The sequence below is a fragment of the Vanacampus margaritifer genome, chromosome 6, assembly GCF_051991255.1.
Source record: "Vanacampus margaritifer isolate UIUO_Vmar chromosome 6, RoL_Vmar_1.0, whole genome shotgun sequence".
NCBI classification, from domain to species: Eukaryota; Metazoa; Chordata; class Actinopteri; order Syngnathiformes; family Syngnathidae; genus Vanacampus; species Vanacampus margaritifer.
In genome coordinates, this window is record NC_135437.1 from 5,643,591 (window position 1) to 5,661,124 (window position 17,534).

The following is a 17,534-nucleotide window of genomic DNA, read 5'->3' on the forward strand; positions in this document are numbered from 1 at the left end:
CACAATAGAGCAAATATTGTTTTTGAATAATAACTTATAAAACAAATAAATATAAAAAGTTGGGCACAAGCACAATTCCCTCATGTAGATATTTGGTTCACTTTATGTTCACCTTCCATGTGTACCTGATGATCATTAGACAGACACAAATGTAAGACTGAATGTACTGGTGTTATGTTGGAATATAAAATCAGGCAAATCACTTTGAAGATTATAGCTGCTATGACTCCAGCTGACCAACAGATGTCACCGGTACGATCTATCTTATGGGGCTTTGAAGCTTCGACTCTTTTTCCAAAGCAATTAGCCGAAAGCCTCAAAAGCGTCACAAGGCTTCATTTTCCCATCTCGAGGTTTTATTAATTAAACAAAAAAACAAGGTGGTGCACAACCTGCCGACAAAAAAACAACAAAGTCCTAAATCAAAGCAAACTCAAGTGGCTTGACGAGGAACTAGCAAGAAATGGGAGCCATGACAAAACTTAGAAACGACAATGGACCGACCCAGACTGGACAAACACAACAGACTAAATACACAGACACTAATGAGACACACCTTGGGAACAAAATAGGCTAAGGGCACCGATTTGTCAGACACGGTGGGAAGGGAAACACAGGTGGACGTGATTAGACATAATGAGCCAAAGGGAGAAATCAGGAACACATGACAAACACCAACCACAGACAAAAACAACAAACATACCCATAATAAACAAAATCCAACCCCTACAAAACCGAAACCTAACAGTCTTGTGTGTTGAACTACATTTACAAATAGGTCTGTTATAGTTTTCTGTATAGAAGTTGAAATGTATGCTGAAGGAAAATTATTGACTAAACTGTCAATTTAGTCGACTAAAATTGCTCTTTTTTTTCGTTGACTAAATTTGAATTAAAGCTAAAATAAAATCAGATGACTAAATTATGACTAAAACTTTAATTAATTTTAGTCAAAAGACTATAACTAAAACTAAATTACAATTTCTTGTCAAAATTGACGCTCGTTTGAAAGTGTGTCGCACAGACGTGATGTCATTTAATAGCAGCCAATAGAAAAGCACCTTCAGATGGTGACACTCCAAGGTGACAATTTTGCGTGTTTGACTTTTGGCTCCAATAGCTTGCCTTGCCTGCTCTTTCATTTAATTCAGCCGAAACGCAACGCTAGGTAAGAAGTGCATTGCTGTTTTCATTTTACCATGGTATTCATTAAATCTTGCACACAAGTAAGACACAACATTTTTTTGGATGAAAATAATACTAAAACTAAACTAAAACTAAGCATTTTTGAAATAACTAAAACTAATTAAAAAAAACAGAGCCACCAAGAAAACTAATTAAAACTAACTACATTTAAAAAACAAATCTCAAAACAAAATACAAACTAACTATAATGAAAATTCCAAAACTATAATAACCCTGATGTGCACGCACAGGCATGCATGAGTGCATGTAAAGGAAACCCCCCCAAAATAAATTAAATAAGCAAAATAAGAAAAAAGAATCACCCTTGAAGCCAAAATTTGATATAAACTACAGACATGATGAAATGGTTGTGAACATTAGAATTCTCTATCTTCTGCCGGTCTGCCTTTGTGTCAGTTTGCCCAAATAGCTGTATTCGCACATCTTGTCTGCATCTGTCTATCTGTGATAGTTGCTTGTGAGGTCGATATTTAGTGAGGTGACAAATGATGACACCCACTTCTTTGTAAACATCCAATCAAAGACCTGATGACTCCCAGTGCCCCCTGTGACCCTTTCCCATCCCCAAGTGAAAATACGTGTACATGTGTTTGTGTGTCTCTACAGTGTAATTATGATGTCAATACATGTGTTTGTTCGCCAGGGGTGGAGTAGACCTGTTATGGATTTGAAAAAGTGCCTTGAAGCATTTTGTTCCAAGGTGGAGTGCTGACAAATGCTGTCATCCGAACACTGTCTGACAAACGATGCACAGTCAAATATAATGAGCTGAAACCACGAGCTAAATGCCCCCAACAACCAAACAATAAAACTAACAAGAGAAGTTGAAGGTGTTGCAATTATGTTTAATTGAGTGAGCAGTTTTGGTGAATTTTCTTCTGTGCTGTTTACTATTTCCTTCAGTGTACTCAGGGCTAAAGAAAACAATATCTCAAAGTTGTACCCTTTACTGTAATTATGCTTTTTATTTGTAGCAATACAAACAATGATCATTGTATGTACACAACATTTTATTACATCAACATAATGTTTATATTCTGAGCAATAACTGCGCCATATTTTATTGATTCTAGTCACTTTTATTGTAGCCACACATTAAGCAAGGCTAAAAAAAAACTTCTTTTTTTTGAGGCACAGTTTTGCTAGTCAGTGCATTTGAGAAGTAAATGTCTAATTTTAAGTAGCAAATATTTGCATGTTAATCCCAGGGACATGCTACATGGTTTTGTTCAGTAAAAATGCCAATATGTGGCGATAGGCTTGTAAATGTAACCCCCCCCCCCACACACACACAATAATAATAATAATAATAATAATAATAATAATAATAATAATAATAATAATAATAATAATAATAATAATAATAAAGAAAAAATAACTCTAACATAATTTGCTTCAATTTACAACATCATGGCAGGGACCAAAACAAAATTACCTTATTACTATCAGTGGGGAAAAAACATATACATCAGGTTCTGATTCCCATTATCCCAATTAATAATGATAACTGCACATTGAAGAGAAACATGAGGCAGGCACCCACCAATGGCAACAACTACATTCAGCGTGATCTGAATTATTTGTTTTTATTCGTTTCGATGCCCGTCCGTCAAAATATTGTTTTAACTTGGGAAGTGGTGTGTGGCGCAAACAAGGTGGGGAACAACTGGTGTGCAGAAGCTACAAAAATAGATGAATAAGAAACACAATTTGTTACAGAAGTACTTGGCTGCCATCATGTGGCAATTTACATTATTGTCTTAATATTCAATGATTATAATCAAAATAATAATATCAATGAAAGGGTACTACCTTTTTTTTTTAAACAAAAAGATGATGATGGTGCTGTATTTTCTGATTATTTGTATTAATCAATAGCACAGGGCTACATTTATGAGACAATTAATTACACATACATTTGTTTATACACGTTTCAAAATCTTCCTCCTCACAAAGTGCAATGGAAAGATGAAAAGCTGTACAAATGGTGGTCTTCATTCATCCCACTGAACTGTATTTAAGAAAATAGACAGAGCCAAAACAGACAGAACCAAGCGGGACATCTTTGCCAGCGGAGGGCAGCATTGTGCGTTCTTTGCTACAGCCTGTCGGACTCGATTAGAAGAAGACGTACCAAAGAAGAAGAAGTTGAATCCGGAGCGCCAAACATCAACTGGAAAAAACAGAACGCGGAGTAAGAACATTCAACATTGTATAAAAACTTGTACTATTTGGTTGTTTTATTTGTTTAAAACCATGCAAAGCGTGGTGGCGCAGTATGATCGACACCACCGGCTAACAAAACGTTAAATGTTTTACGCGTTAACATTAATAAGCAACAACAAGCCACTATTATGATCCCCTTCATTCCTTAATGTTTTGTTTGTTCATATTTGAATGAACATCATTTTAGCTACTATTTAGAAATATACTTCAATCGTCTGTCAAAGTACAACTATGCTGTTTGCTCAATTTGCAATATGGGCCACGACGTGGTATTTGCGTCATCAGGAAATAGAACGTAAAATGACCTGTGAAATACATTTTTCGTTAGTAAGCAAAGTGCCCTGGACATTGATTCTATTTGATAAATACAATTTAAAAGATAAATTCAAACTACAGTATCTCGGACCCTGGAAAAATAGCAATCTTCGCTCTGTATACTACATTAGACTTCACAATGAAATACAGCAATGTAAATCCATCAGGATTTTACTGTTTCCGCATTTGTTTTTTGGGGATTTGCTGTTGTTTGGGCCCATACACATTTTGACCAATTAAGTATGTACAGTAAGTTTTCTATCAATTTTTTAAAGTTTTTTTTTTCCTTCAAAAAGGGTTCTGACAAGCAAATGACACTAATTTCGGTGGAATGGCACAAATACACTTTGTTTTAAAAATGTAATTGACCATATGTTTGACAAGATAATTCATAGCCACTTGTTTGACTGTATGTAGTTTTGGTGTGAATGACATTTTACTCAGTACTCGCTCATCCGTCATCCCTATGATCACTACAATCTACTAACTGTATAACAAATTTGCCCCACTCTTCTTTGTCAGAAAAAAATGAGTGACTTGGAGGGGATCAGCCGCTATATTAATGACAGGATTTCATCAGTCCAGCGCATCTTGTATTTCTCACTTGCAGGTAAGATTGTTTATTTGGAAGATTTTTTGTCTTTAGAGTCTAAGGAAGGACAATTCTTTTCTCCATCCAAGGCTTAGACTATGATATACTTTTTGCGGAATAATTGGTTTGCTCTCTTTTTTACATCTAGAAGTACCTCACAATAAGATGAAACAACTTGAACAAGAACTTGATGCACTTGAGAGACTTTTGTTGGAGTTTGAAAAAAGCCTTGTCCAGCAGAAAGACCAGCTCAGTCAGTTGAAGGTAAACTAGAGTTGTGCAATTTGCTTAGCTAATGTCACTCTACTCCAGGGGTCACCAACTCCTTGTCCTCGGGGGTCCCTATCCTGCATGTTTTAGATGGTTCCCGCCTCCAATACACCTGATAAGAATGATCAGATCATCAGCAAGTTGCTTTGCCGAAGCCTGATAACGATCCTGATCATTTGAATCAGGGGTCCTCAAGGACCGGAGTTGGTTACACCTCTTCTATTCAATAGTGTACATTTTTGGGGGAACAATTTGCTCAAACCTGACACTTCTCTACTCTAGTTTAGCCAAGCAAAAATAAAAAACAGAACCACAAATTATTTCTGTTGAGAGTCATAAGGGACTTAAAAAAATATTACGTTTATGCATGTACCTAGGGCGGGCTCACACATTAGGCAATTCAACCAAAGAGGCACCAGGAGATGCCACAAAATCGGTAAGAAAAAAACCATCCATCCATAATCCCAAAACTGGTTATTTCTATTTGGTGCCATCTCTCGCAGCTTTCAACTCCCGCTTATTGGCTGCATCAAATGATTTATCAAACAGGTAACATTTTATTAGGCCTCAACGATTTGGGTAAATAATAAATAAAAGCACAAAATTATTCTCCCCGACCCCCACCCCCCTCATACTTGTGATTGCGATTTAATAATGTAATTATTTTTTTTCAAGGTTCCTCTTCTCATGAGTTTGAAATTACCGTAACATACAAATACTCCAGTGGACTCTTCTTGGCTCTGCCATTCTTTAACAGGGCTGCACAATGTATTCTATGATGCTAAATGCATGACAGTCAACAATTTATTAAACACATTATTAGTTGTTTTTAATGGGTTTGAAATGAACCTTCTGATTTTTTTTTCCAGGCTCTTGAAGACTTATATCAAAATAATTTGGAGAATCTCCAACATCTTAAGGACAACGTCCCTGCTCATATGCCCCACAAATGTCCCCAAAAGTGAGGAAACTATTTTTTCCCTTGAAGTTTTCAACACAAAACTGTAATTATACATCAGCTGTGAACCAAGATGCTAAATTATGAACACATTTTCATGGCCAAGAATGATACCCGATCAGGATTTTGGGGCAAGATGGATCAATATGTCTATTCAAGTAACTTGTTTATTTACTGCATTTTGGAAATCAACAAAAGTATTCCCAAGCATTTTTGCGTATGTTTAAAAATGCTTTCTTTTCCCCATGGAAAGAAGAAGGAAAGAAAGAAAAAACAAGGAGTGTGATTTGAATATAAAAACTGAATTTAACAAACAAGCAGAACTTTATCTTTAGTAATAATATAGCAACTTTAAAAACATGCAATACTTACAATTCCAACTATTGTAAATAACTGTGAAAAAAAGATCAGTGGGGAGGAATCAAAAGCGCACAAGGCGTAGTTGTGACAATAAATGTAGATAACTTAGTAATAACAGGTGCTTTTCAAGCTTGGAAGATAAAAATATAAAAGTGAAAGGCTGGAAAAGCTAAGGCACTTTGTTACTTGTTACTTATTGTTGTTGTTATTTGGACTTGGAGTCTTTAGCGGAGCCCTGCCCACAACAGATAAATAGAACACTGTGGTTGTAATGTCTTGTTTTTTTAGATGTCACTGATCCGATCTGCAAATTACAAATTTAACATCTGATCACAAAATTAACAAAATATCGGCCCATTCGACATAACCAATCAGATTGATGGAAAGTCTACAGTTAAATCAGAGTATATGTTTTTCTTTCTGCTATTTTACCATTAATTACTACTTTTCTGCAAAAAGATTACTATAATAATCATGTGTTTTGAAAATCTTGATTTTATTTTAGAGAAAATGAACCAATAACCACCCAGAACCAAGCACCTGATGTGGAAATCACCCAGCAGGAAACTGTCAAAATCAAAATCAAGAACCACAGCAAAGAGATACCGTTCATCACACTGGCAGAATTTGAATGTATCCCTCAGTAAGTATACCTTGAATTTAGTTATCCAATTAGAGTTTCCTTTATTCTCACATGACAAAAATACAATATACAGGGATGTGATTTTTCCACTAATTCGCGGGATTCCGCTTTTTTATCTCCAAAAATAAAATTTTAAAATTTCCGATTTCGTCTCTACAGCATTCCATTTTAGTGTTTCCGTAACTGAAATGAAACGGATCTTGCGATTGGCTTAAGTCTCCGTGTTGACCAATAAATGCGCTTGTTATGAAGGCATAGGAGTATGCCATTGTTCATTTCTCACACGTTTTTGCCGGTTGTTTAAAGAAAGATGTCCGTGATCGAACGCAAAGATGCTCCGCGAGTTAAGGAAATTGACAAGATCGTAAAAAACAAGTTTCGATGGGACTGGTTAGAGAAGGATATATCTACAAATGTTGGAAAGAAGACTGTGACAAATTTGTTCAGTGACTTTATTCGGAAGATCGATCGTGCCGGGAAAGCGCTTTGCATTTGGTCCCATGATACCATTGACTATGGTGGGAGAGGTTTCAAAGCTCTTGAAAGTCACGCAAAGAGCAAAAAACACATGAAAGAACTCCAGTCAAGAACAACAAATTATTCCATCGCTGGAAGTTTCGGTGCCCAAACGAAAACTCCAAAACTTTACGGCCTCCATCCCTTATTGACATCACAATCGGAAGCGGTAATAGAGAGACGTGATCCACCCCAACAACCTGTACCAGTTGCTGATAGAGTCGTGAATTTTGAGGTAGGTGGTAAACTTTTCAAATTAATTTGACAGTTTTCCCCTTTTTTTCGAAAATATTATAACGTAATAATGATCATGTTTGCACTTTTCAGGTTTCAATATGTTGATATGCGGCCCCCAGACCCCCGGCTAAATTTTCAGATAATTTCACTTTGGTCAAATCACATCCCTGAATATAAGAACACTTGTAACATTGAAAGAATTTGTGTGCAGGATAGATCAGGAAACCCATATCGGGTTTATAAAAAGATCTCACCTCATACACAATCTTTATATTTAGTGTACATACTCAATACAGAAACAAATATAAAACAATATAAAAAATACTCTTAGTACAGAGGTTAAGGTTTGCGTAGCTTTTGCGCGGAGCTAACCAGCATAAATGCAGTTAATCAGGGAGCGTGTAATCCACTAAGCATGTGCAGATGGGGAAATTCAGTAGTAACTGCTTGCCAACGAGATTGCGCCGGAAGTTTTTGCGTGTACGTAAATGAGGTCATTTGCATACATTTGGCGCAGAAGTTGCCCACCTCTGTGCAAATGAGACACATTGATAGACAAGCGTGGAATTCACCAACGCTAATAGCCACACGCCGTTTGAGTGACGCAAACAACGTGTATGAAAGGCTGCTGTAAACTTGGCGCTTCCTGCATTCTGTGGAAGGCTCTCATGCAGAATTTCAAGTGATCATGGCAGCAGTGTCACGGAGAAGACCAGGCAGAGCTGCCCCCCCCCCCCCCCCGCCGTTCACACAGATCACGTACGCTATTGGCTGCTGTAGGCCCACGTCAACCTCTGAAAATATGAAAGATGTATCAATCGTTTTGTATTTTTTGGACATTTGGAATGACGTCGTCGTCCTCTCCGCTCACTACAGCTTAATGGCGCTAAATGAGGAAAACGCTTTTGGACCTCCTCGGTCCAACCATCACTTTCTGATAATGTCAGCTTTCTCGCAACTGTTGCATACTGCCATGTTCTTGGCACAAATCCATTGCCGTGGTGGTAAATCAGATGCAAATTTGCTCGCAGCTGTCCAACTTTGTGGCCGTGTTTTTTGCCAGTATATCATAGCAATATCCTTAGTGAATAAGACAGGGGTAGGGAACCTTGGTCCTCAAGAGCCGCTGTCCCGCCTCCCTCCTCCAACACAGCTGACTCGTATTATTAGCTCATCAGCAAGCTGTAGAAGCCTGATAACGATCCTGTTCATCAAATCAGGTGTGTTGGTGGAGGGAGACATGGAAGACAGGCAGGACAGTGGCTCTCGAGGACCAGGGTTCCCTACCCCTGGAATAGGACGTTAACAAGGCTACGGGTGCAGATGTGGAGCAATAGTTAGCGCTCTTAGCAGACGCAGCACATTTCTAGTAGATTTGGCCCTAAGAGCATTCAAGAAAAGGACTTTATAAGAATTCCAATGAAAAAAATAACTACAATATATACAATATCTATTGCCACAACTTTGTTTGGCCAATGTAAATTATGAATCATCTTTATTTCTAGGATTACAAAACTGTCCTTTTCAATTCTTCATTTAGAACATTGTCAGCCAGTTCTTTATTGTTCTCTGCTTGGGGGATGGTCTCCTGTAGTTAATGGTTTGCAGACCTTTCCACATAGACATAGAGGGCAGAGTCATAAGCAAAAAAACATTGTTTTTCTCACCTTTTCTGCATAGATTGTATTGGCAATCTCATTTTCCTTTAAAAGCTGGTTTCGGGCCTGCTTGTAAATATCTGTGAAAGGCATCTTCATTCGTCTTTCCAAGTTGTCAAAAGTTTGGCTGTGAATCCTGGCTTTCTCAGGAGCCACACATCTTCACAAAAATGGATGTCACAGTGTCTGTATGTTCAACAAAGCTGCATTTTCAAAGACACAACAATCAGTAGAGTCCAAACAGTCCTGTACTTCTTCACAATTCTCACTGCAGGCTTTTCACGTTAAAGTTTATGCCTGGCTGTATGTTGAAATTAAGCGGATTAAAGCGTGATTTAGATTGTGGTGCTTGTGTAGTGCTTAGATTTAGGTGGTTCATGGTTAAGTTTTGCTCTGCGGAATTGGTTTTGGTATGAGGTAGAATATATACACTGTCAAGTGTAAAAGAGGAAAACGTACCTGTCCTTCAAACGCCATAGTGCTGCCACCCCTCCGTTAAGTATCTCTGAAAAACTTATGGATTTGTGAAAATTAGCGAAAAAAGTTTTTGATCAGTAGCATCACAGGTGTCGTCCAATTTGTCAGTCAGTTGGCCTATCTCAAGGTTGACAAGAAATCACTGCTGTTTGGTGTTATGATGTGTAGTGTTTGCATATGTATGCAGTGTTTTGTCTTTCAAATTCATTGTCACAAAATGAAAGGCCACAATGCCTGTTTTGCCATCCTCAGGTACATGAAGGGACGGGTAACATATGAGCAAATCAACACAGCAGTGCAGAACATTAATACAGCAGTTGTAGCCAAGTATAAAATTGTTCACCAGCCTGTGAAAACGCTCAACAACCATGCGCGCAAGCTGCACCAGCGCTTCAAGGAACAGGAAACAAAGGACACCAAAGGTACCCAACACAATATATACAACTGAACTCCATCAGGGGCAAAAGCTTCGGTTTTATTGTGGTATTCTGTTATTTATGACTTGTTTATTAATATTCTTATTCATTACCATTTACACTAGAACCTAAACTTACAAGTGACCCAACTTGTGAGTTTTTAATTTTTTAATTTTTTTTTTATATACCGTCGTCCCTCCCTATATCACAGTTCACTTTTAATTATATTATATACAAATTATATATGTTTATTAGGGCTGTGCAGTTAATCGAAATTGAAATTCAATTAAAATTATTACACTCCACAATTACAAAATCAGCATAATCGTAAAAAAAAAAGATCATTAATACTAATTTTGAGTTGTTTGAGTTTAGGGGTATTAGAAAAAATCGATTCGGCAATATATCACGATATTACAGCGCGCGAATCGATTCGATATGAGGCTGAATCGATTTTTAAATATAAATTTTTTTTGATGGGAATATTCAACAAAATGTCTTACTTAGGGTTAGGGTTAACATATTAAGCATGGTAGAATGTTATATTAATGGAACATTAAGCCTTAATATATTATTTCAGTGCTGTTCGAACATGAAACAGACTGCAACCTGTTTGTTAAATGCAGTGGCTCAGTTATAAGCCTGAATTTTCAGATAAATAAATACATTTTCATACAAATCTTACAGTGTACATGTACAAGTTTACTTATTAGTATTTTCTAAATTTGAGTTTGAAAAAATCGCAATAATCAATTTATAGATTCGTATCGGGATTAATCGGTATCGAATCATGACCTATGAGTCGTGATACGAAGCGAATCGCCAGGTACTAGGCAATTCACACCCCTATTTGAGTTTATACAGTTGCACCTTAAAAAAAATATATATACATTTTTAATTACTAATTTAATAAATTTTGTTACATCCAAAAGGAACTTCCATAATAATGTTTCAAATAATTTTATTTGCCTTAATATTTTTTTTTACATTTAAACATTTTCTTGTTTTGTATCTATTTATATACATACAACATATATATATACTGTATGTATGTGTGTATATATATATATATATATATATATATATATATATATATATATATATATGTGTGTGTGTATGTATATATGTGTGTGTGTATGTATATATGTGTGTGTGTGTATGTATATATGTGTATCTATATATGTGTATCTATATATATATATATGTATGTATACATATATGTATGTATACGTACGTACTCATACAAAATCTATTTATTTATATATAGTGGGATTTTGCAGTTATTATTTATGTGACAGTTGTTACAAACTCACATAGTAATATGTGCAAGCTAGGAAAAAAGTGTGTTAAAAGACAGAAAATGTCAAAATTTAGGGAAAATTTCAAACTTCTAAAAATAAGCTAAAGTGAAATTTTCCTCCTGCAAAGCACGACTGGCACATGTTACACCACTGCACATCTATGGCAAGGTAAACATTGACTTTGCCGTTAACTAATTTAATATGGCCCGCCACTGCTGGTTAGGGTGAACTGTAATTCATAACAGGTGAATAGAGGGAGGATGGAGAATCAGTTTAATGAACAAACGATGATAAAGCAGTAAAAAGACGCCCATTCTTTTAGCCAATTTGCAGATGGGCTCAACTGAAGCCGTCACTGAACACCATGAGTGGTTAACTTTTAGCCAGTAAACAGCCAGCAAATTATTTTATATTATCATTTGCTGAGTTGCATGTCAATCAACAGGCCAGTGGCACCTGATCTGAACGAGAAGTAGCCTTACGGTTGTTGTTTTTTGGTTGCAGGTCAATATTTTGTGGTGGAAGACGATTTTCGTGAATTTACTCAGATGAAGTTGGGCAAGCAACTTCAGGGAATTCTCAACATGTTGCGACACTGCCAGCGCCTTCGGGAGTTGCGAGGAGGAGGCTATACCCGTTATGTGCTGTCATGAATAACACTCGCTCTTGTTGAAATTTCTTCATTTTTTCCTGTGATGTAAAATATTGGCAGTCTAGAGATGTAACGATAACGGCGATATCGTGATGTTAAAACTGCCACAATATCGTTGTCGTCATGTCACGATATTAAAAGCAGTACATCTGTAAAAAAAAAAAAAAAAGAAAAAGTCAGGTTGATTTCCATTTGTGCAGTTCTAGCACCCTCTGGTGGCTAGTCATTTAGTGCAGTTTAATTTTCATAAATTGTTTAAAATCCACGCTAATGGTTAGAGATAGTGCCTCAATATTAAGTGTGATTAGACATTGTAGGTTGTTTATATGCATTGCTGTACAATACTGTGTTTTTTTTTTTTTTTTTTTTAGTATAAGCTCTTTTTTTTTTTTTAACAATATTGGGACTTTTTTAATATCACCAACCTCCCTACAATGTTGTGAAAAATATCATATTGTGACCTTCATATCGTGATTATATACTCTGGCAAAAGGGTCCTCATGTGCCCAAAAAATCAAAATTGCGATTTTGATATTGATAGTTCTAGAACCCTGTGATGGCTAGTTTTTTAGTTGGGTTGTAACGATATCCAAACATCATGATTCGATATCACGACATGAAGCTCACGATACGATAATTATTACAATATTGTAAAAAAGAAAGAAAAAGCTCATATTAAAAAAAACACACACAATATTGTGCTTTTGCACATAACAGCAATAAACCACCTACAATCTCTAATAAGACTTAATATTGAGGCACTTACTTGCTGATGCAAGCACACATTGAGTTCATCCACATATTGACTCAGTTCACAAGCATATTATGTGACCTTTTTTTTTATATCGCCAACCTCACCCCAATATGGTAATAATTATATTGTGATAATATCGTATTGTGATGTTTGGATCTCGTTACAACCCTAATCAGATTTTTCCAGCCATTTTATACCCTTCTATAGCTGAAGCGAAAGGTTGTGGTACAGCCTGGCCTGATCACCATTTACAGGGCTGACACGAACAGCAACTATAGTCACATGACCATTCACACATGCAAGCAATTAAATAAAGTCTTTAATCTGTTCATAATTCAGTTTCATTTTAACTAAGAAGTGAGCCACAAGCACAGGAAGAACATACAGTTGTCAAAAAAGGTCAATTGTAATAATAGTGTAATGTAATGTAAATCCCTTTAATAAATTAGCAAAATGAGTACATGTGTGACAAATTGTGGTAAGGATTTCATGTATTTCTAGTTAAGTCCAATTTCGAAGGGCTTTTCAAAGTACAAGCTATGAGCGGATTTTCTTTAAATTACTTTTTTTTTTTCAGTTTTTTTTTTAAATTATATGTATATTATTGCTGTCAAACAAATAACCACATATTTCGTAATTAATCGGGATGAATAAAAAACATTTACTACAATTTTCTACTAAGCTTATGAAAGATATTTGCTTGAGTAAAATCTAGGAACTCATGTAAAATCATTAAATAAAATGTTTAGATTCAAAGACAGTTCTAATAGCCGTTTTTTGGTCCTTAAATCCAAATATGAGCAAAGCGATCAAAACACACTCTGCTTTATAGGCATCTTACTTATATTCTACTCAAAGACAATTCTCAAAACTTTTCGCTTGACAATTGATTGAAGGGAGGTTGAGTCAAGCGTTTTCTCTCTTACTCTTGCACACACACTTCCTGAAGTTGCTGAGTGTCCGTGTCCCGCCAGTGACAGCTTGAATGTAATCAACAAAGTTCAGAACTGTGCACTAACCACAAAGCAGAAACACGTTTCTCACATTCCATTTTACTTGCAGACTGCTATGGCGCCTTGAGCATACAAAATGTATACATTTGCATCTTCAGCTGACTCATGCATACCTCAAATAGAACACACAAGCACAGAGAAATGAACAGCTGGAACTCTTTATAAATTGACAGAAAACAACATCCTCTGCAAGGCCTACTTGTACATGACTCCCACTTCAATGTGTGAGACATTCCAAGGAAATTGAAGGTCACATTTAAAACTTCCTTTGTTTAACCATATAAGGAAAAACTAAAATATTTTCAAAATCCTCTCATATTCTTGTGATGTATGTGGCTGCACTTTACAGTTCGGCAACATGGCAAAATGTTCTAACAGTAACTCCAGGTTAAAATCTTTTATTGCCGGTTCTTTTCAGGACCATTTAACAATTGGTAGATGCAAAGATCAAGAATAAGAAATGTACAACTAAAATTGATGGCCACCGGGGTTATAACAGTTTTGGATTTTTACATTCAGTTAAATTTAATAAGTTTTGTTTTTATTAGTTTTAGTATATATATATATATATATATATATATATATATTGTATTTGTAGAGTGTATGATAAAAAAAGAAGTGCCAAGTATTGTCTAATAAAGTAAACTAGAATTCCTAAATGACCGTTTGACCTTCCCTGTGGACAAACGCATTGCGTCATTTTTTTTTTTTAGCTCACTCCAGCGAGTAAAATCCGGGCCAATGTTGATCCTTGACTGTCCTTTCATCCAGGGTAGCGTTTGACGTATGCCATAAAGCAGTCAGCACATTTGTAGTTTTTTGTGTGGCAGTGTTCCTACCATCCTCCTCAAAGTTTCTTAGTACCAGTCAGAATGACACAGACCCATTCAGACCATGGCAAAGGTACCATTCAACTAGATTTAAGTCGGCGTTTCATCAAAAGAGTTATGAAAATATTTTAAGGTTGAAAAGTTCCTTTAAAGAAAGTTTTTTTTCAATTTTAGTTTTGTTATTAGTTTCCATTAAGTAATAACCTTGACGGCCACATTTGAAGAACTTAATTCTTGCAGTTTACTGATTTAACATTTAAAAAATAGGTGAAATAAACAGTTAATGACATCACAATTACATTCTCATTCAGATTTCCTGTTATGAAGGCACAAAGAATCGATTTGCTTCATGTACAGTATTAACAGCTAATGGACACATTAACACAAGGTAAAACAATTATATTCAGTAGTAACAAATAAAATTATTATTATTTTTTTAACTTTGAGATCAAAAAGTGAAAAGCAGCAGTGACCTTTGACCTTAGAATAAACATGTGCTATAAACTGTGACTTTGTGGCTAATCTGCTGCAGCAGCTCCTTAACTGACGCCTCCAGCTCCACCAGCTGTTCTGCCTTCACCTCAAGCGCACGATGGTTGTCCTCAAATGACTTTTCTAGCTCTGAAATGGGAAAGGAGAGATTTAGTTATCAGTACACTATTATTTCTAATTGTTAGGAATATGTCGGTTTTTTTTTCTCTCCGACACAGCAGTCCACCCTCAAAGGTATTAGACAAGATGTGCCATTGGGTTGCTACGTTGCCTATTAAGAGACTTATTTTAATGTGTAAGGCAATCTATCAAAGCAGGAAGTAAGTGGTCATTTAGAAACTGCACATATTTGCAGAGGTCATTTTGACATCCTGAGGCAACCTCAATCGGCATATCCGCTCATGCCCTTTCGTCCAGGTCAAAACAGCATTCCTTCCAATTCTTGCTGACATCGCAGCCATATTTGGCTACCCATCAATCATTCACAACGCCATCCATTTCATTTGTAACATCCAAAGTAGCACCGCATTCATCATTTAGTAATTCAACTGCTTTTATTTAGTGTTTGTGTATTTCTGGTTTTCTGGGACCGTCTCCAGCAGCTTCAAGTCTCTACTAACTGCTCATCAGTGGCTTTTTAGCAACACATTTACAATACCACCATCCAAAAAAAGCTTTATGCTAAAGCTACGCTAAATTAACAGCATTGCTAATTAGCTAAATCTAGTTTTATTTTTCTGTTATGAAGTTCTTGAACCAAAGTTATTTTTAATAAAAGTTTTTCTTGAAAAAAATAGTACAGCATATTATTACCACGTTCACTCCCAGCCATTTTCACTGAAGCAACCACCTTCGCTCCCTGGATTTTGACTGATTTTGCAAGGCCCACAGAATATTGTGTTCTATTGCTATACGCAAACATGGAATCTACCAAAAAGAAAGATTAGAGTCTCTTCTTTCAGGAGTAAAAAGTATATTTGTATCTGTTTTAGTTTTGGAGCCATTAGCATTTGAATATAGCTAAGTTTCATCAATATTTACATTCATGTTGAAAACACTGACAAAAAGAGCTTGTTGCAACATGGCCCTGGCTGATCTCTTATACTCTGCTGCCACCTGCTGGCCGTTTTTTTTTTTTTTATATATAACTACCATTGCTCTAAGCCAGAGGTGGGCAATCTCGGCCCTTGAGGGCCAGGGTCCGGCAGGTTTTGAAGGTTTCTCACTTCCAACACAAGCTGATTCCAATCAACAGAATCGTTATCAGACTTATGCAGAGCTTTCTGATGAGCTGATCATATATCAGCTGTGTTGGAGAAGGGCAACATACAAAACCTGCAGGACTTCGGCCCTCGATGTCCACCTCTGCTCTAAACCAACTCTTCATGTCAGAAGTTGTATCAAAGCCTTCTGTATGCTCTTGCATTCAAAAAAATGTTTTTGGGAGGGAAGGACAAAGTATTTAAAAATGTTTTTACACGTTTTGGGGATTGAATGAGTTACGCCTTGTTGGGCAGCATTATTAAAACGCTGGTCTGGCCTTTGCACATTTTGGTGACTTTAATTTTAATGTCATTCGTAACTATTGTTATTAGTGTGTTGTACCTTGAGTGCCCTGAAAATAAATGTCTCATATAGCACATTCCCCTTAGCATCACATTTTCCGATTAATAGTGTTGCCATTTCTTGTGAGTTATAGCCCATATTAACCAGTATCATCAGCTATTTTCACCTGGTCAGCAAATACGTCGTGTGATTCTGGAACAAGCTTTTGTAGTGGTTTGAATGTTGTTGTTTATCGCCATGACACGTTCGAGCAACGAGGCACACATGGCAGCGATTTGCAATCAGCTTGCAGTTTAAGCGTTGTGCCCGTATAAGGAAGACACCAGATTGTTCTTCTGTCTTTGATCTTTGCTGTTCTGCAGCCACTCTCGCTCGAGGTTTTGATCAGTTCCATTTTACCATATTTTTGTATTCTGAGGTTAACAGATCCGTGTAGATAGCTTTTGATAAGGTTCTGGCAACCCTCCTTGCGCCACCTCCCTCTCATAATCCATTACCTTATTTTTGTCATGGGCTTTGTTATTATCAGCACTGTAGTTTTCACTGTTATTTCTGTTAGTTTTTACTTTTTTTCCCTACTCATCAGTGATGCTATTTGTTTGGAACACATTTTGTTTAGTTTCTTCTCCAAATGTTTTCAATGTGCTTGCCACATTTGACTCTGTTATCAATCCTGCCTTAATGTGATCATTACTTTTTCCATCATAGCTGCACACAGTTCAGTTCCGCAAAACGCTACTTTAGACAAAAGAACCTACCGGTACTCGAGCAAAACAACATTTTGATTACAGTAATTTCTGGACTATACGCCGCTACTTTTTTCACTTGCATTCGACCCTGCGGCTAATACAAAGGTGCGGCTTATCCATCAGATCACAAGGGGGCGCACTATAAAGAAAGCACAAAAGCGTCAGGCAGAGACAAAAAAACCTAGTGAGCCCAAATACAGTAGAGAGACAGAACGAGAGCGAGACAATTTGCGCCCTCAATATGGAAAAGAAAATAGCGGGAACCCGGTGCAGTAACATTAAAACATCTGCGGCTTACAGTCG

General features: G+C 36.6%; 2 protein-coding genes across 2 annotated transcripts in view; one reads left to right on the forward strand and one right to left on the reverse strand.

Annotated features, from left to right (window-relative positions):
* The first annotated feature begins 1,071 nt into the window (after window positions 1–1,071).
* ska1 (spindle and kinetochore associated complex subunit 1) lies at window positions 1,072–13,054 on the forward strand. Its single transcript, XM_077568663.1, has 8 exons — window positions 1,072–1,168; window positions 3,229–3,400; window positions 4,270–4,357; window positions 4,488–4,603; window positions 5,479–5,570; window positions 6,433–6,570; window positions 9,711–9,880; window positions 11,680–13,054. The coding sequence occupies exons 3-8, from the start codon at window positions 4,276–4,278 to the stop codon at window positions 11,826–11,828; spliced, it is 747 nt and encodes a 248-aa protein (XP_077424789.1). The 5' UTR covers window positions 1,072–1,168; window positions 3,229–3,400; window positions 4,270–4,275; the 3' UTR covers window positions 11,829–13,054.
* Window positions 12,883–17,534, reverse strand: part of lamb1a (laminin, beta 1a) — a 39,807-nt gene continuing 35,155 nt past the window's right edge. Inside the window, exon 33 of the mRNA XM_077568662.1 lies at window positions 12,883–15,045. Within this exon, the coding sequence (XP_077424788.1) occupies window positions 14,906–15,045 (140 nt within the window). The 3' untranslated portion in view covers window positions 12,883–14,905. The remainder of the gene's footprint in view (window positions 15,046–17,534) is intronic.

Bases quoted from the DNA above. Each gene is read 5' to 3' on its own strand.
- ska1 (XM_077568663.1), top strand. From the start codon at position 4,276: ATGAGTGACTTGGAGGGGATCAGCCGCTATATTAATGACAGGATTTCA. The intron at 4,604-5,478 runs GTAAACTAGAGT...TTTTTTTTCCAG, and splicing joins ACCAGCTCAGTCAGTTGAAG to GCTCTTGAAGACTTATATCA. The intron at 6,571-9,710 runs GTAAGTATACCT...TGCCATCCTCAG, and splicing joins GAATTTGAATGTATCCCTCA to GTACATGAAGGGACGGGTAA.